This window comes from Mustela putorius, unplaced genomic scaffold, assembly GCF_011764305.1.
Source record: "Mustela putorius furo isolate JIRA1106 unplaced genomic scaffold, ASM1176430v1.1 tig00000228_pilon_pilon_pilon, whole genome shotgun sequence".
NCBI classification, from domain to species: Eukaryota; Metazoa; Chordata; class Mammalia; order Carnivora; family Mustelidae; genus Mustela; species Mustela putorius.
Genome location: NW_025421322.1, coordinates 32,786,339 through 32,805,431, shown reverse-complemented (window position 1 = coordinate 32,805,431; position 19,093 = coordinate 32,786,339). Strand labels below are relative to the sequence as shown.

The 19,093-nt window shown below is 52.1% G+C and overlaps 1 protein-coding gene across 1 annotated transcript in view; it reads right to left on the bottom strand.

Moving 5' to 3' along the window:
• TG (thyroglobulin) overlaps positions 1-19,093 on the bottom strand; it is a 235,859-nt gene that overhangs the window by 99,123 nt on the left and 117,643 nt on the right. Inside the window, exons 36-40 of the mRNA XM_013051778.2 lie at positions 14,744-14,878; positions 12,918-13,082; positions 8,745-8,964; positions 7,679-7,772; positions 5,105-5,264 (exon numbers count right to left, since the gene is read on the bottom strand). Of these exons, the coding sequence (XP_012907232.2) occupies positions 5,105-5,264; positions 7,679-7,772; positions 8,745-8,964; positions 12,918-13,082; positions 14,744-14,878 (774 nt within the window). The remainder of the gene's footprint in view (positions 1-5,104; positions 5,265-7,678; positions 7,773-8,744; positions 8,965-12,917; positions 13,083-14,743; positions 14,879-19,093) is intronic.

The following is a 19,093-nucleotide window of genomic DNA, read 5'->3' as shown; positions in this document are numbered from 1 at the left end:
CAGGAAAGCTGGGCGCCCTCTGGGTGGGACCCAGTCCTGCACGTCCAGGAAGTGACATCCGCAGCCTGCATTTCCGGGGACAATATAGGAGGTTTGGGGACGGCTATCCCTGCCTCTGACTTCCCATAGATCAGCTTCCCAAGTACAGTGCTGACGTTGTGGGGTCTACGGACCCCCAAGAAGTCAGAGGGGAGGGTCCTCCAAGGGCTGCTCTTCCAACAAGTCTGGATAGGGCTTGGCCTGGTGCCAGGTGTTGAATGTGGTTCCATGGAGAGCAAGACAGGTTCGGCGCTGGCCCTCGGGACACACAGCCTCAGCCATGCACACAGGGGCAGCGAGCTAACCGCCCTCAGGCAGTCTGCTCCAACCCCTTCCTTCACTGAGGCTGACCCTTGAGACTAAACCTGACCCTTGAGAGGAAATGTTTGCTTCGGCATAAGAAGCAAATGTAATAGAAAGTCAGGACTTAGATCCTAATGCACACTCGGAACTCTCTGTCCCAACACTCAAACCAATTCAACACTTTTTGGAAAATCTATGATGTGCAAGGCATTGTGTTATTTTCATTAAAAAAAAAAAAAAAAGTGCTCCATTTATGGAACTTTCCGTGCTCAAAAGCATTGCTAACTCCCCTGTCTGTGCCCAGAGTCAAGTCTAAATGTCTTCCCAGCTTTTGTGATCCTCTGCGAGTGGCCTCGGCCCATCCAAGCAGCTTGGGTTGCCTTCATTTTCCAACACTGGCCCTTGCCCAGCCAACACGGCCACGTTCACTTGGCCATCCTGCTTTGGCCGAGCCCCTGAGGCCTCCTCGGTGTCCTGCTGGCTCTATCTTGCCACACACGTGAGCTGTGCCGTGCCCCTGGGGGAGGACGCCGGAGTGGGGCTCCCTGCCAGCTGCACGTAGAGTCCAGTAGGGAGACAGAGGTGAGCGGGCATCCATCCCTGTCCACCTGCCCAGGCTGCCCTGCTCGGCACTCCTACCTGCACTGGCCAGAACCACCCCAGCCAGACCAGCTGCTCCCCCGTTCCCTAACTGGTTCTCGCTCACATGATGTTGCCAGCTCTCCCTTTAATGCTCCTTGGGGCCATTCTGAGGTCACAGTGGGCCTTCCCCCGGTGTCACTGATGGTCGTGGAGAATCAGGTGAGGTGGCCGAGCACCCAGGTTATGGAACCAGACCAGCTGGGAGCAGCCCCAACCCCACCACCTACCAGCACTGCGGGGCCTTGGACACACTGCCTAGTGTGACTTGATTTCCCCTATCAGGACAATGGAAGTAATAACCCTACTTAGGTCTTCGGGTTGTTAGGATGATTGAATTGGTTAACAATTGTAAAGGAAACAGAACAGTGCCCAGCATAAAGCACTGTAGAAATTGTCTAGTTTTTCTTGAATAAAATGAAACAGATTTAGGTCCCAGCAGATTCTCCCAGATGCTCTTTGCAGAGTGTGCCTTGGCTTCTGCAGCAGAAATTGCACCTACGGGGGAGAGCCGCTGAGACAGGACTCTGTGCCCGCTCTTCCGGCTGGAGGGGAGCAGACCCTTTCTGGAGGCCCTGGGGATGATGAGGGAAGGGGCAACACTACCATGCCTGGCCTTCTGACTCCCCAGCCAAAGCACCCCTCCTCTGCCCCACAGCCTACTCGGGCCTGCAGGCTGACCCTCCCCCCGACGCCTCTGAACCTGACCGCCCCCCACTCCACCTGCCCCTGCTCCCCTCCCTGCTGTGCTTTGCCAGAGTGGGGATTGTCACTGAGCCCTGTGCCCCCCAGGGTCTGTCCCCGGGCCGGATCCAGGTTGGGGAAATGGCCTCCCCCGCCCACCACCAACCCCTTCATGAGCTTTCCAACAGCTCAGTTTACCAGGAACCAGGGCCCCCTTAAAGTACTGTTGGGTTTGGCCTCCCTCTTCTCACAGAGAACACGAGCTTGTCTTGTCAGCCACAGGCCTGGCATGAGCTTCTTTCTGTTTCTGTCCTCCCCCCGGCACTTTGAAAACTGCCTCCAGAGTTTGGAGCTCTTGGAGGACCCCGTTCATGCGGGCTACCATAGCGGATGCCACCCACGCTCATCACCAGGGAACGTGGGCAGAGACCGCTGGGCAGGACTCTCCGTCCACGCCAGGGGCTATCGCAGCCGCTGTGGTCCAGGGGCAACTCGTGCCAGCTGCTGACTCCATGTGGGGCCGGGGCATGACCACAACCAGCCCTGCCTGGCAGGAGCCCCATCTGGGTCCATAGAGAGGAAAGGGAGCTTAACCCTTGTGAGCCCCCTGCTGGGTGCCAGGCAGGGTGCCAGCTGTCGGCCTTCCACACTTATATCTTAGCATCGTCTGAGAGATGGGCAGCGTAGGGATGGACACAGAGGGAAGGAACTGCCCAGAGCCCCTCGGGTCCACAGCTTGGCTGAACTGCCCTCAGAGCCCATGCTGCGTGGATGCCAAGCCTGTGTTCCCTGCAGGACCCTGGGCTCTGGCTGGCACTCAGAGTAGCCCCTCTCTCTCCAGACCCATGTTCGGAACGTCGGTGTCCAAGTATTTTCAATGGAAAAGGGGAAAGAGGGACGGGGCAGTACGGGAAGTCTTAGGGAGTGAAACTCTTCTGCGTGACCCATAATGGCGGACACGTGACATTTATCGAAACCACAGAGAGGATGACACAAAGAGCAAGCCCTACTGGAAACTCTGGACCTCAGTCAATGCTAACCTACCCGTGTTGCCTCCTCGATCCTAACAGAGGTGCCCCATCAACACCCAGTGTCAGACAGTAGGGGAAACTGAGGCAGGGGGAGGCATCTATGGAACTCTTTGTACTTCCTGCTCAATTATTCTATAAACTTAAAACCACTCTACATGGTAAAATCTATTAACTATTGTTTTAATTGATAAAGGGGATGGTGGGCTCTTGTCACAAATTTACTGGGGGAGTTTGCAGACTCACACGCCCACTGTCTTCCTCTTCCAGAGCATCCTCCAGGATCACAGGCAGTCGGAAGGCCGTGTTTGCATCCTAACGTTTCAGTGTCTCAGTTTTTCTACAGATGCATCGCTCCCCCTCCTAGTGGAGCTGTAGGGAGGCTCAGCTAAGGCAGGCAAAGGTCCAGGAATGAGGGGGAAGCTAGGAAGTCTAATAAATAAAGCGAAGATAACCTGTCTGTGGCTCAATGGGCATAAAAGACACATCCTGCTCTCTACACAGAAGAACAGAGAATCCAAAGGCCCTTTCTAAACCTCCGAGGGAGCAAGCCACAAGATGTTTCTCCTTGCTCTTTGACCAATAGGATTTAACACCCCAAGTGCACTCCCAACTGGGGCATGGAGTTCCTCGACCTCCCAGAGCCTCGCTGAGTCACCTGCCACATGGCCACTCGGTACTGGCCCCACAGAGCTGCCGTGAGAGTGAAAGAAGGCGGTCCAGGAGAGACGTCTGGTAGAGGCAGGCACTGCTGAGTGTAACATTCCTCCCCTCTCGCTGACCGTTCTGCTTTAAGCACAATGAACAGGAAGCGCTCCAGGTCAGGAATGAGAAGGGCATTCCAGAAGGTATTCTAGAAACTTCCTTTGCCTCCCCTGACACTGACTCCACCAGCAGCAGGAATGAGTTTCCCTTCCTAGAAGCACACAAATTCTCAATGAGATTACATGCCCCTCAGGCATGGGTAACATGGGAATTCGCTCCCCTCTGTCCAGAAAGGCTCGAAGACAAGGCATCAGCCACATTGTAGAACGTTCCACCTGACCACGTCCAAGACCACGTTCAAGATGTCTGAATTTCACCTGCCTCTTCAGAGATGGGAGCTACGGACTTCTCAAATCATCATCAGTCCCACGTTCACAAAAAGGCAGAGTTTTTGTTGCTCTGGCAGCTGACCCCGGTCCTTCTGAAGGAAAATCTTCTGAAATGTGTGCACCATCCGCATTTCCCTCATTGGCATCTGGTCGTATTTTGCCTGAAGTTGGTTCCCGCTTCATGGTTGTCCTGCAGGCCTAGAATCTTCTTCCTGGCACTCAAGGGCTCATGCTACGTGTGCACCCAGCCCTCATTCCCCAGCACTCTGGAATTTCTACCCACTCACCCACACTCTAGATGAGTCCATTATTCTCACCATGCCACCTTCCACCTGTCCATCCTGACTTAGCATGTAAGGCGTTTGGGTCTTAAATGAGATCCTTCGAGAAGAGAGATGAAGTTCAGTGCCTATCTGGAGGTTCTCACTGTAGCATCTAAAGCCCTTTCTCAGGTACAGCCTCCCTACGGCCTCATGGAACTGTGGATGTTGGGTAAGATTGTCCCCATTTTACAGAGGAGAAAGCTGAGACTCAGAAATGAAGGGTTTTAGCCCAGGTCCCACAGATATTGAATGGCAGAGGTGGCCTTTGGTTCTCCAGATTCCCAGACCTGCGGGTCTACCCCCAGCCGTGGCTGTCTGACAAATGTCCCACCACTGGGAGGGGCTGGACATGGAGGAAAAGACGGACAGGGGAGCTGTCCGGGCCCCGATTCTGCCCCGGGTGCTGGTGAGGAGGGTGCATGGAAGCAAGGAGACAAACAGTTCTGCGACTGGATGGGGACAGGCTGATGTTCGCAAGCGAGGCTGGCATTAAAGAGGAAACGGGAAACATCACGGAGGCAGCCCTTACGTGGAGTCAAATGGTGCCCCTGTGGGCCCAGCACTATAATCCATACTACGGTTCCCTAAGGGCCAGTCAGCCCTGGTGGTGAAAGCTGGCTCTGATCTTTCCTGACTGTTGATGCTAGCAAGTGTCTAACCTTCTGGGGCCTCAAAACACACACACACACACACACACACACACACACACACACACACTCCACCACCACCACCACAAGATACAACACATAATGTAGTCGGAACAGCTCCGGCACATAGTAAGATCAACCAATGGCAACAATTACTCTCCGGTATGGGTGTCAGCATCGCTGGAAGGTCTCATGGGCGTGTGGGACAGTCTACTGAGTGCTCAGCTCAGCTAGAGGAGGGCCAAGGGGTCCTGAAGGGATGGGGCTTTGGGAAGAAGGGGTTGACCACACGTAGAGTGGCCCTCAGCTCAGGGGGTCAGCAATCCCCAACCACGCAAGCAACTTACCGGAACTCAGGAAGCCGAAGACACCCACTCGGTAGCCAGCCGTGACAACGATGAGGTTGCCGATAGCAGCCAGGAAGGAGCCGTCGAGGGCCAGCTGCTCTTCAGTCCCCCTCCCCTCCACAGTGTTGTGGAAGAAGACCAGCACAGAGGCATTGGGGGCCTGTGGGGAGTGGAGAGATGTGAGGCTACAGGTTGACCCATTCTCACCCACCAGAGCTCAGTGAGGGCACCTTTCCCAAGAAGGTGCCAGATTCCGAGCCTACCCACAACTCTTCCTGTCAACTCCGCCACATGGGTACACTTAGTCCTATGTTACAGGTTGAACTGTGTCCCCCTCAAGTTCACAGCTGAATTCCTGACTCTACGAAATCAGAGTGTGACTGAATTTGGGAGAGCATCCTATACGAGGTGCTAAGCTAGTGGACCCTAACCCAGTATGACTATATCCTCAGAAGAAGGGGGAATTTGGATGGAGACACACACAGAAGGGATACCATGTAGACACAGAGGGAGGACGAGACAACCATCCCTGGGCCACAAAGAGCGGCCTCAGAAGGAACCAGTCCTGCCTACCCCTGGATCTTAGACCTCCAGCCTTCAGAATGTTGAAAAAATAATCTTTCTGTTGTTTTGCCACCCGGTCTGTGGAACCCTATCAGAGCAGCCCTAGCACGCTAGTAAGCCTGATGTCACAGAGAAGGAAGCTGAGGGTCATAAAGTAAATACTTTGCTCACATTGCAAAGCGAGCAGAAGGGTCAGCCCCTGCAGACCGGGAGCCCATCCCCTGGAGCTAGACAGTCTTGCCACATCCCAGGTCCACCCCGTAGGCAGATACTCTAAGGACTACAAGCACTTCCATTCTACAGGTGTGAATACCGAGGCTCGCAGTTGTGAAATGACTTTTAAAAGCACGTACAGAAAGGAAGGGGCCGACCCAGAATTCCAGGCTCAGCCCCCCTCCCAGCACACTCTCCTGGGCCCTCCCATCTGTGACACCACGTCCCTTAGGTGAGTGATGAGTAGCTCTCTATCGCCGGGACAGGTTTCAGGCAGGGTGGCCAAACTGAAAGGACTCACCACGGAGGACCCAGACAGTCTTCCAGAATAAAGTCGGGGCCAGGCCTGGGGTGCTGGAAGACTGCATAGCTCCAGGCAGTGGGCTGCAGGTCTGCCGTCACTTGCAGGTGGAGTGACCCTCATCCCTTTACATGTGGTCCCTGTCCCACTCAGTTATCTCCAATGTCCCCATCAGCCACCTAGTGACTCATCAGTCTCCATACAGTGTTTTTACTTAATTCCTGCAAGAACTGTATGAGCCAGAGGCTCCTTCTCTCCCCCTTTCAGAACCAGTACCCGGAGCACACGGAACACAATTAGCTTCTCTACACCAGTGAGGCAGGGGTCAGCGGCACCTTAGCTGGGGGCCACACCTCAATCTGGCATCGCAGGTATGGGGAGACCAGAGCTGGGCAGAGGGGACCCACTGTCTCCCTTGCTCTGGGTTCTCTGCTCATTGTAGCACCATCTACGAGAACCTTCACCTGTGGGGGCCTCATGACAAAGCTCACTCAGACCAGCTTGCAAAGGGAGGCGGCCTCTCGTGGCTAGTGGGCCAGGGGACCACGAAGCTGTGGCACGGTCTGGGGCATCATCGTATCTATCCGCACTGGGGTGGCGTCCCCAGAAACTGATGTTTTCTAAAACTCATCCATTAATTGCTTTCATGCCCTCGGACCCTTCCCCGCAAACAGGAAACTCAAACGTGGAGCTTCAGGCTCGTGGCCACTACTTAGGCCGGTCCAGGCTCTAAATCGGGGCATCACCCTGTCCGGGTCACAGCTCCAAACTTCACCCTCTGGAACTGCCCCCCAAATAGGAGTCCAAGCAGAAGCACCCCCAGGGGTCACTCCTAGGGTCTCTCAAGGACAGCGGTTGATTTGTCTCCTCACCGGCAGACGAGCCCCAGTCAGGCTCCATCCTCCCCAGCTGTGGGTCTCTCCCCTCTCAGAGACGCCGCATCGCTGACCCTCATCCACTTGTCTGGCTCACACCTCTCGCCCCTCACCCCGGTCAGGTGGCGCCCCTGACCACCACCCGACACCTCCCGTCACTGTGTCCCTTCCTCTATTTCTCCTCAGAGTCTCATCCACACCATGGTTGTTCAACAATCATTTGCGTATTGGTTTCTGCCCTGCCCACCACAGTGTAACTCCTGAGGGCAGCCACTCTGTTTGTCATTTCTCTGTCTCACCCCCACCCCCAGAGCAGTGCCCCCCAACACAGACCCTCATGAAGATTTCTTGGAGAACTGAACCAGGACAATCGTGCCCCATTTGCCATGGGGGTGGCCTGAGGATGGGGGAGGGTCAGGTGAGGCCCTGTGGTTCCAGAAGGACCCTCTACTTCCTCTGCTTCCTCCTGACCACACAGGCTTTCAGGAAGCCAAGAACCGGCGAGGACAGCACAGGGAGCACAGAGCCTGGAGGGGGTGAATGATCCCGGCAGCTCTGGGGACAGGGGGGAGTCTAACAGGGCAGTTTTCAGGGTAGACAGTCAAGGGTTTCCGAACTCACCACGTTCTGAGGGACAAACATGTTAAGATACAGGCAGTCTTCGCTGACTCTGGCAGCCGCGGGCACTTGGGTTCCTGGCTGCCAGCAGCTGGCCCTGGGGAGGCAGATTGTATGACTTCCAGGTGAACAACCAAAGATACACGCCTCGTCTTCCCCTCTCGCCTGCCGCCCCCAGCCCTTACAAAGGCCCAATGGCCATGGCCGACCAGCTCTGCAGGATTAGGCGGCTTCGGGAAATGGGGAAAGGGGGTGGCAAGCACAGGGAAGAAACGGCAGGATGCCCACCTCTCCCTCCACCGAGGCCCATGGAGGACACCTCCAGGGACAAGCTGCCAGCTCAGAGAAAGGATGCCCGAGATAAGGACAAGGAACGTGGCTATTGCTCGGGACTTAGGCCCTTCCTTGCTGCACGTGTGCAGACCTGTCACTGGATGTGGGGTCTGAGCTGTTTTCTGCATCAGGACGGGGCCCGAGTGTTCCAGGCTGAGCGTCCCCAAGCATGAGAGCTGAGACCGCATCCGGGACATGGCCACCGGCAGCCCGATGGGACCCGCCCAAGAGGTGATTTCCCGTGTCCCCCAGCCTCGTTTGCAGTGGACCCTGAGAAGGCAAGCTCTCCACCTACTCTCCAGCCAAAGCTTCCCCCGTCATGTGGGTCCACCCTGACATGGGGAAGCACTCTGATTAGTGCACGCTTATTCCTTTTGTGTCTCCATGGTGGAGACTTACTACCATGGCTTTCCACACTTTTCCGCCACCGCCCAAGTTCAAGCCCTCAATGCCTTCATGCTGAGGAGGGCAGAGCCTCAGCAGCCTGGGTCCCTGCACCACTGCAGAGAGCAGAACACGCCACCCCCACCCCCATCACCAAATGCACTTTGCAGGAACAAGAGAATGGTATTTGGAGGGTTTATCTTTAAGAGCCCTTAATGCCCCTTGATTAGTATGCTGACCATTCCCATACACCCCTCAAGCACGGCTGTGCCCCCAAGTCTCAGTCTGATGCATTCAAACAGGAAGGGAGTTCCCTGGGCATTCACCGAGCTGCATTCCACGAGGTCCTCACCGTGACTGGGTGGCATCCCAGGACCCTGTCCAGTTCAAGGGCTCTGGGGCCTGGAAGCGGCTCTCTGCCAGGGGCGGGGCGGCATACGGAACTCCCAGGAACTGGTCCACTTGCTTCCATGAGCTGCCCACCTGGATGGCCCGTGACCTGCCCAGCAGCTGGCCGTGGGGGGCGATGGTCACAGAAGGTGCCAGTGTCTCAAAACCCAGCAGAGGGGAGTCTGTGGGGCGAGAGATAGCGGGGGAAGAGATGACCATGGGTGCTTTATTCAAACAAAAACACTGCTTATCACACTTAAAAAAATGTCGGTAGTTCATTCAACCCCAGAAGCCAGAGTCTAGCCAGGTTAGTTTTCAATGTGAAAAAAAAAAAAAAAACTTAATAGCAAATACAGCTGATGTTTACCAGGCACTGAACATGTGTAGAGCATGGCAAGGGTCCCTTCTCTACATGTGTTGCCTCGCTGATTCTTCCCACCCAGAGGCCAGGCTGAGCCTAAACCCAGGCCCTTAACCCCTAACTCAGCATGTGGAGGCCAGAAGTGGGTGGACATTTAGAAGTATTGGGATTTTTAAAAGAACAGAGAGACACAGGAAGTGCGAGGCTCAGCCAATCCCCCAAAGCGGTCTGGAGTCAGGCGCCACCCTCAAACATATCAGTGACCGGGTACAAACCACACATACTAACAGGGATACATAAAGAATACGATATCTTCAGTCATTTGAGGTCAAATGTTGCCACCAAATAAGTTTGCAGTAAACTCACCAAAAAAAAATTTTTTTTCTACCTTTGAGGAGGTTGGGAATTCAGAATTGCAGAGGAGGAACCCTGGGCCCTTATTTGCATTTCGCTGATAAGAAAACAGAGGTAGGGGCCAGGGGTGGGGAGCTGCCAGGATTCCAAGGTGTAGGATTCAAAGGGTTTCTGGACCCCGACAGCGACCAGGCTAGACCAGGGCTGTTCACACGGGTCAAGGGCCAGCTCAGGGCCCCTTTCCAGGGCCCTGCCCCAGCCCCCTGCCCGCAACGCCCCCCTCCCCACCTCCAGGCCCCCAGATTCCATCCAGCCTGCCAGGGGAAAGCTAGTGCCACCTGCCAGCCTGCACTCGCAGCTCCGCCCCCCAAGCCTTCCCCCAGCCTTGTAATGCTAATCACGGCCCTCCTAGCAGCCTCTCTCTGCGCTGGTTCTTATCTCCTCTTGCACAGTTTCTCCCTTCAGTGATTGAGTCAATCAACTTTTGTTGGGACCCTGACTCCGTGCCAAATACCGTTTTCAGGGACTTGGAACAGGCCGGCCTCTGACTCCCCAGCGGGCTCAGGGCCTGGCCCAAAGGGAGGACTGAATGCTGGGGCAGAGATGCTCTCTCTCTCTCTTCCAGGCTCCTCGCCGCCCCCTCTGCCTGTTTGTGTGAGAGAGAGAGTGGGAGAGAAGGGGGAATTGCTTATTCTTTCCCGCAAGTGTGTTTGGTTTGCTGGGCTCTGCTACTGGCCATGAACTTCCCCGCTTGTCTGCAGCTCCGTCGACACCCTCCTCCATCTATGAGGACAAGGGAGGGGTAGGGGAGAGGAGGCAGATAGACAGGCAGACGTCTACCCATTCCTCAAGCTGCGTGCCAGGCGGTGGCTCAGCTGGAGGGGATTTCATCCCAGGGCACATGTGATAACTTCCAGGGACCGTCTGGTCATCACCAGCGTCTGTGAGAGATGCTCGGTTCTGACATCTAGTGAGTTAAGGCCCAGGATGCTGCTAAGCACCCTGCAGTAAATAGGGCGGCCCCCACAGCACAGAACCATCTGGCCTGGGCTCTCAGGGGGGTGAAGCCTGAGAACCCCTGGGGCGGTGTGTGACTCCCTGTGTGACTCCCGGGCCACCGAGGAGCATGGTGGGGAGGAACTGAAGAGTGCAGAGTCCCACTAGGAAGCAGACCTGTGTTTCAGGTCATACGCACCAGCTATTACAGGGAAACTTCCTAGTTCTTCTGATGCTCACTTTCCCCCTGTGGAGCCGGAATGACACCAGGATGTTGGGGATAAGCGCAGGGAGCCTGTGGTGCTCTGAGCCCAGTGCCTGCCAGGGGCAGGGGCTCCATGCAGGAGTGAGGGAAGGGACTGGAGGGAGGAACAGTAGAGAGGAAAGAGAGAAAGAGAAAGAGAGAAAGAAAGAATGAACGAGCAAGGAAGGAAGGAGAGAGAGAGAGCGAAGATTGGAAACAGAGATGAAATTCTCTCTGTTGCAAAAACCCTGAGGGCTAGTGTAAACCCAGCATGGAAAGAAAGAGTTGCACATTCTAATCTACGCTCAGTCACAAGTCACGACTGGTCTCAGCCCACAGCTCCTTCTCACAAGTTTTCCGGCTTCACTGTCAATCACAGGACCTCAGGCCAATAGTCAGGCCTGCGGCTGCCAACACAACAAAACCTTCAGACTCTGTCCCCCTGCTCCAAAGGAAAACAGCCACATTTCATGAACGTGGCACCCTCTGAAGGAGGGAGCAAAGACACAAAATACAAAAGCTAAAGAACTTCGAGGGAGTGCAAGCCTGCTTTCCCAAGGACAGTGGCATTCAGCCCTCCCTCCAGAGGCTGCCTGGTGAATCCCAGACTGAATGAGATCCAACATGGGAAAAATGTTAGATGTGCAGCTCTCTCTTCTGAACTGTTTTCCAGAAACTGATGGATTCATTCTAGAACAGCCCTATATTGAGGCCACAGGACTCTTAAGTGAAGAAAAGTATCCAGAGCTATATGTGGGCACAAAGTGCAGACAATGTCTGTGTATATACACACAGGCTCTCCTCTTCAGCTCGAGATGAGCTTTTAACCTTGAACTTGAGTTACACAGAATTAACAGAGAAACAGTCTAATCTGTTTTATGGAACCTAAACCCCAAAGCGAGGCCTCTCCCCGCAGCAGGATTTCCATGCAGATTAGCTACGCTGTGAGTGAAATACACTAGCGGAAGCTGACTCGACGGAACGCTGTGAGTGTCTAGGTAGACGAGATCTGAGACTGTAGGCCCGTGACCACAGCATACAGGAACCCAAGCACCCCCAGGCCTGGGAAGCACTCTCATGGTCCAAAGGCTGAGGTGGAGGAGAGGCCAGAAGAGGATACCACTGGATCGAGACAGGCCTGGGGACCGCCAGGGCTCTAAGGCTGGATGAGATCAAATCCAGCTGCTGCCTGGTTTTGTAAATAAAGTTTTATTGGAACACAACCACACCCACTGATCTTCGTATTTTCTGTGGCTGCTTTCTTGCTTAAGTGGCAGAGTTGAGTGGTTATAACAGATGCCTTGAGCCTAAAATATTTATCTGGCCCTTTTCAGAGAAAGTTAGCCAACCTCTGCTCTAGAAGATCAGATGGCAGAAATAGGCAAAGTTTTAAAAAGTCATTAACTTCATCCCATGAGCATGTTTAATGGGGGGTGGGATTTGCCCCAGACTCCAGCTCCCATGTCTCCCATTACACAGGTCTTACCTACCGCACTTAGTGATGGATTTCTAGGATTTCTTAGAGTTCTATGTTTTCTCCCCTTGCTGGCTTCTTCCCTGTATCCCTAGCACCTAACACAACATCTGACATGTAACACCCTACTGAATGCTTTCAAATGAAACTGAGCCACAAGCAGCAGCCCTCTCCAGACCCTGATAGGGTTGTTAGATGATGTGGTTTTGTGTGAGCAGATTGTATCTAGAGATAGGAGACCTGGCTCCAAGCGCCCATTCTTGTCATCGCTAGATGGGCAAAATCAGAGAAGTAGCTTCTCCGGGCCAGTCCCTTGATCTCTAAGATGGGGATAAACCCCTTATCGTGCCACCTCATGGGATTGGTGTGAGGACCAATTGAGATAAGGCATGTGACAGAATGTTCTAAACTATAAAATGGTGACCAAAAATAGTCTATTTATTTATTTTACTAAGAATTCAAAGGCCAAATGGCTTCCATAACTCCAGTAAATGAATAAAGGTGGCCAGAGAAGCTCTAGCTTAGAAGCAGGGTTTTCACCTTCCTTCAGTTCCTCCCAAATGAATGCCACCTGGTCCAAGATAACTTCGGCCAATTTTTTCTAGAGAACCTCAAAAGCCATTGCCCACAAGTTACCATGCTCTTGGACAGTCCCTTCCAGCTATTACACCCAGGAAGAGCTGCAAAGGCACAGGCTGGGACTCACTCAGCTTCCGGTAGATGTGGGTGGCCTCCTCACGGAGCAGAAGTCGGCAGTTCTGGGCCTGCAGGCTGTGTGTGCAGATCTGGGCGTCAGGATAGAATACACACCTCACAGCACCAGGTCGGGTCTGCAGAGTGGTGACGAGGCAGGCTGGGTGACGGGAACATTCTACAGAATAAGAGGAGAGTGAGGTTTGGGCTTCAGAGATGACATCTCAGCCATGCATCAATCCCATCATGCATCGTCTATTCATCCATCAGTCCATCCACCCATCTAGTCGTGCATCCGCCAATCTATCATCATGTATCTGTGCATCCATCCACCCAATTATGTCCTCCCCTCTATCCACCATGCATCCATCCATCCGTGTTTCCAACCATCTACTTAACCAACCATCCATCCATCCATGATCCACCCATACATCCATGCACCCATGTATCCACCCGTGCATCCATCCATCCATGTCTCCATCCACCTAGTTAACCATCCATCCATCCATCCATCCATCCGTTTATCCATCCGTATATCCATGCACCCATCTATCCAGCCATGCATCCATCTATCCAACAATGTGTCCATCTTTCCATCCACGCATTCATCTATCCATGCATGCACCCATCCATCCATGCAATCACTTATTTATTCATTGGAGTACCTTCTATACATTCCTGGCACTGTACTGGGGGGAAACCTAACTCTCCCATGAATCTATTTTCCACACAAAAATCAGGTTTTTGATGGTTTACTTAATTCACAAATATGCTCTTACCATTCCTTTGTTTGAAGCAACTCGATGGCTCCTCATTAGCCTTAGATTAAGTCATACCAGACAAGGCTCTCCATGCTCCAGCCCTTGCCTTCTTCTTCAGCTTCATCTCCCTTTCCAGTTCCCCTCATACCCACTATTTCCCACCAGGGATTATGTCCTTTCCCATGTGTACCAGATCCTGCACTAGATAATTTATTCATGGCATTCAGGATTTTCAGACCTAGGAACTGCTGTGAAGCTGATGTTGACTCATTCACTTAGGCAAGCTGTGAACTGTGTAAAAGACTTATTCATAGCTCTTTCTGTGTTTTTGAAGCATCCAAAGTTGTGCAGTGCATAACCTGTACATCCATATATGACCTTTCTGTTAGATGTGCATATTGCTGTGTAACTTTGTAGGTGAGGTGATTCATGGAATCAAAGAATTAGAAGAGTATGAATGTTATCCAATCTCAGGCTCTTGTTGAAATTAAAATCTTTGTAGAACATCTATATCAAGTTATTATTTAACTTTTGTTTAAATACTAGTGACCGGAAAACCCCTAAAAGAAGTATACATTTGTGAACAGCTTTGTAATAAACAAAGCTTCTTTATATTGCCCTGAGAAAGACTCTTGAAATTTGAGTTTTACCCTTAGGTCTTAGCTTTGCCTCAAGAGCCTGGCCAGGACAACTATACTTCTTCCTTGCCATGATGGCCCACCTATAATCAGAGGACAGTTGTCACCACTTCTGCTCATCTCCTCTGTCTCAGACTAGCCCCCTAGATCCTTCCTGACAACTGTCTTCTGACTTGGCTCAACGCTGCTCCCTTTCTGGCCGGCTTTTCCCCTTGGAAACCTTGACTGTGGGCTGCCCCTGCAGGGGGATGAGCAGACGGCAGAGGAAGGCCCACCCGGGGTCTTGTCCCCAGGTTCATCCCTTCCTTCCCTGGGACTCCAGGTCATCTTGGAGTCTCCCATGGGTTTCTGAGATCAGGAGCATGAGCAGCCCTCTGTGAGACTCCATCGCAATCAGCCACCTGCCTGAGGGTGAGCAAGCCGTGGGACACTCCTCTTACCCAACAAACAGACGTCTCTGGCATCAGAGAAGTTGCTGGTGGTGGCAACGCTGATGTGGGCAACATCAAAGGTCCTGATGGATGGGTCAAGAACTGCTGCGGAGGGGGCCAGGGAATGCCATGAGCCCAGAGCGACTAGGAGAGAGAGCAGGGGACGTCAGTCACACATGGCTTTTGGCAGCCCCAGGCCATCCTTCTTGTGGCCATTCCTTGATCCATACTCCCATTCTACAGTGATTTTTTTTTTAAGATTTTATTTATTTATTTGACAGAGATAAATCACAAGTAGACAGAGAGGCAGGCAGAGAGAGAGAGAGGGAAGCAGGCTCCCTGCTGAGCAGAGAGCCCGATGCGGGCCTGGATCCCAGGACCCTGAGATCATGACCTGAGCTGAAGGCAGCAGCTTAACCCACTGAGCCACCCAGGCGCCCTACAGTGATTTATTAAGAGTATTTTATGAGCCACGATCTGTGATCAAGCCTATGAATACAAAGGTTAAAAAAAAAAAAAAAAGCATAGCTGCTTCTCTGCAGCAGCTCACAGCAGAACAGGAGAGAAGGAAACACGGTAAGGCCAGCGTGGTAACGCAGTGTTCCGAGGCAGTCATCAGAATGAAGCTAAGTGACGGTGATGATTGCAGATGTATCTGTGTTGTCGTGTGGTGCTGCATGTGGGGCTTCCCAGACACCGTGTCATCAAATTGTCCCCCAGCCTTTAGAGGGAGAAAAGATCATTGTCCCCCATAAAGGATGCTGCGGTGTACTGTCCGGGCCACCTTTCGGGATCTGGCCTCTCATGTCCCCAGTGTTGGGAAGTTGCTGTCTAGAGGCTCCCAGCGGAGTCCCCTCGAGGAACTGCCTGTGGTCCAGGCAAGCTGTCTCCCCTCCCAGGGTCAGCCTGTGTCCACACACTAGTCCACGTGGGCATGCAAAGTCCCAGCCCCAGCTCCAGAGCTCAGCATGGAATCTGCTGCAGGGCTGTGGTGTCCTGGAAGCTGTACTCCCCCCGCCAACCCCCGGCTCGTTCCTGCCCCCTTACTTCCTTACAGGTGCCGCTCCCACGAGCCCCAGCCCTGCGCCTGAGATTTCCTGCATGCAAATCTCCATCACTGAGTTTGTTTCCTGGAAAACAGCTGCTAAGACAGCCTCTTTAAAAACAAACAAAATGGGGGCCTGGGTAGCTCAGTGGGTTGAAGCCTCTGCCTTCGGCTTGGGTCATGATCTTGGGGTCCTGGGATCGAGCCGCGTATCGGGCTCTCTGCTCGGCGGCGAGACTGTTTCTTCCTCTCTCCCTCTCTGCCTGTCTCTCTGCCTACTTGTGCTTTCTGTCTGTCAAATAAATAATTAAAAATCTTAAAAACAAACAAACAAACAAAATGAAGCTTGTCCCAGAGAGTGCTGTTGTTGGGGGTGTGGAACAGGAATGAAACTGGGTCTTTGCATGCACAGAGCCCATGCCCTCCTGGCTCCATGGGGCTGCCTCCCATGATCTGTCTACCTGTCCACTAACAGGGAGGGATGTCCAGGTGCAGCTGCCAGACAGATGTCTTGGCGCAGGTACAGAGTCCTGGCAGGGCACCAGTGTCCCTGTGAGGACAGAAGGGGCCCTGAACAGGGACATTGAGCTTCCACTCCGAGGGGAGACTGAGGCTCTAGGTGGATGGGTTGCTTTCTTCTGGCCACAAAGAGCATGAAAGTTGGCAAAATGCTGCCTCCTGGCCTCAAATCTCCTGATTCTAGCACTCTCAAGATCTCTTCAGTGGGCACGTCATTGAGAGTTCATGGAGAAAAATCCAGGTGTTTCTTTACTTTTCCTATTTTTGATTTCTTTTTTTCAGGAGACCACAACATTTGTAATAAATATTTGTGAGCATTTCCTTTGTGCTAACAGAACAGCACAGCAAACTGTTTACGTGTAGATGTAGCACTTTACAGTTTACAAAGTGCTTCGCTTATCAGCTAAGTGCTTTAAGGGTGTTACTCCACTGCCTCAGGGTTCCCGGGGACAAACCTGTCAGGAGAGCATATCCCCAGGGAGGGAGCTCCCAGCTCCTCAGGAGTGGTGGGGTCTGGGCGGTAAGCCTTCTTTACAAATGAGGGGTCAGAAGCTAGGGGAGTTTCACGTGGCTTTCTAAGAACACAGAGCTGACTGTGACCGAACCAGAGATAGAACCAGACCGTTTGGCTCCAAGTCGGTGCTGCCTCTGTCATCTACAAGCTTCCTAAATAGCTGAGCACCCTTTCTGGAAAATTCTCTCCAGGTAGGAAAAGGTCTTTATCTTGGACAGTACCATGCTCTTAGCTATATGGGGAAGGCTGTCATTTGTATCTCAAACCTGCCTTTGACGCCCAGAGCACTAAAATTAGAAAGGTAAATAAAGTAGCAAAAGAAACTAGAACCACGCCTTTTTCTTCTTAAGAAGAAGGAGGTGGGGGGGGGGGAGGAAGGAAGGAGTGAATGAATGCAGGCCCCCCGCTGGGTAGCTCAGTCAGTTAAGTATCTGCCTTTGGCTCAGATCATGATACCAAGGTCCTGGGATGCAGCCCTAAGTCGGATTCCCTGCTCAGTGGGGAGCCTGTGTCTCCTTCTCCAGTCTCCTGTGCTTTTCCCTCTTTCTGACTGTCTCTCTGTGCCATAAATAAATGAACTCTTAAACAAACAAACAAACAAACAAATAAGATCTTTCAAAAATTAAAAAAAAAAAGTAGAAAAAAAAAAAAAAAGAAACAAGAAAGAAAAAAAGGGTTTAATCCAAGGAAGGTGCCAAATAACGTTGCCAGCGAGCTGACGGCCTCAGCCAGAGTAGGAGAACCCCCATACTTGTCCTGGACCTCTGTCCTCAGAATCCAGAGCCCTGTCTTTCCGACCTCGCACCCTGGCTCCCCTCCTGCAGACGCTGGGCCTTCATTATCTCAGTGCCCTCCTCGCCTTACTATTCTCATGGTCAGTTCAAGCGACATTTCTGCAGCATGACCAAACTGCGCTGCATATTTTTAGATGGTGGGGACACTGCAATTTCACAGAAGACACATGACGGGGTTTTAGGACCAAAGTTGCCAATTATGGTCTTAAAATGGAAGCCTTGGCTGCACTCCGTGCTTAGCTTGATGTCTGGGGGGAAGCGCTATAATTGAAGGGTGCATTTTGTCTCCAAAGTGAGAGTTAGCTCGTCTGTCGCCATCCCAGGGCCTGGAGCCAAGTCTCTGTCAAACACTCTCTCCCTGTCCCCTTCCCCCAGCTGGCAGCAACCCTGGGATGAGCCATGGCTGTTTGTGCAGAATCCAACATCTGGGGTTTATGCCTCTCATGCAAATTCCAAGACCCCGTTCTTGGTGCATGTAAAACTCTGGTGAAGCCTGAGAGCTGGGCAGCTTGGGAGCATTTCGTGGGAGTTTACGATTTGCCAAGAAACGGGCAATACCATTGCATTTAACATTGACGGGATCCAGGAACACCGGCTTAGCTGATAAAAGGAGTGCCTGGGTATGAGCCCAGTTCCTTCTGCTTCAGAAACCACGCTTTACTACAAGGCCAGCCCATCTCTGTCAATGACCGCTGGGGGAGCTGCTTTCAGCATGCCCAGAGGGTGTCCTCTGGGCCATATTCTTCATTTTGTTTCTTTCGTTTAAAATATAGTCCTATAGATTGCAATGCCAGCATCACTTACTTTACAAAAATCCTCTCCCATTGCATTTAAAATGCCATGTTCATCATATATTAAGTACTTATATATAAATGAATTTTGTCAAACTTGTGTTTTTCTTTTTCTTTTTTTTAAAGGTTTTATTTATTATTTATTTGAGAGAGAGAGAGGGAGAGAGAGAGCTAGCAGGAGCAGGGGAAGGACAGAGGGAAAAGCAGCCTCCCCAGGAGCAGGGAGCCCGACATGGGGTTCGATCCAAGGACCCCAGGGATCATGACCTGAGCTGAAGGCAAACACTTAATCAACTAAGCCACCCAGGTGTCCCAACCTTGTGTTTTTCATTCATGTCTGTATGAATTCTGGCTCAACTCACACTGCTTAAACTAGTCACTGTGGAATACGTTTTACAAACAAATGGTAAAAGTCTTCCCATGTTATTTCTCTTTATAAAATATTCCTTGGCTATTTTTGGTTATTTATTTTACCAGCTGAAATTCAAATTCATCTTATCAAGTTTCATAAAAGCTCCTTTGGGATATTAATTGGAATGTCCTTAAATTCCAATTTGAGAAAAAGATTTTAGATTTTATTATGTCTCGTGTTTGTTGTCATGAAGAATGGAATGGAATTTTTTTCCTATTATATTTTTAAGAGTTATTGTTGGCGGGAAGGAAAGCTATGTATTTGCGTGCGTTCATTTTCTAACA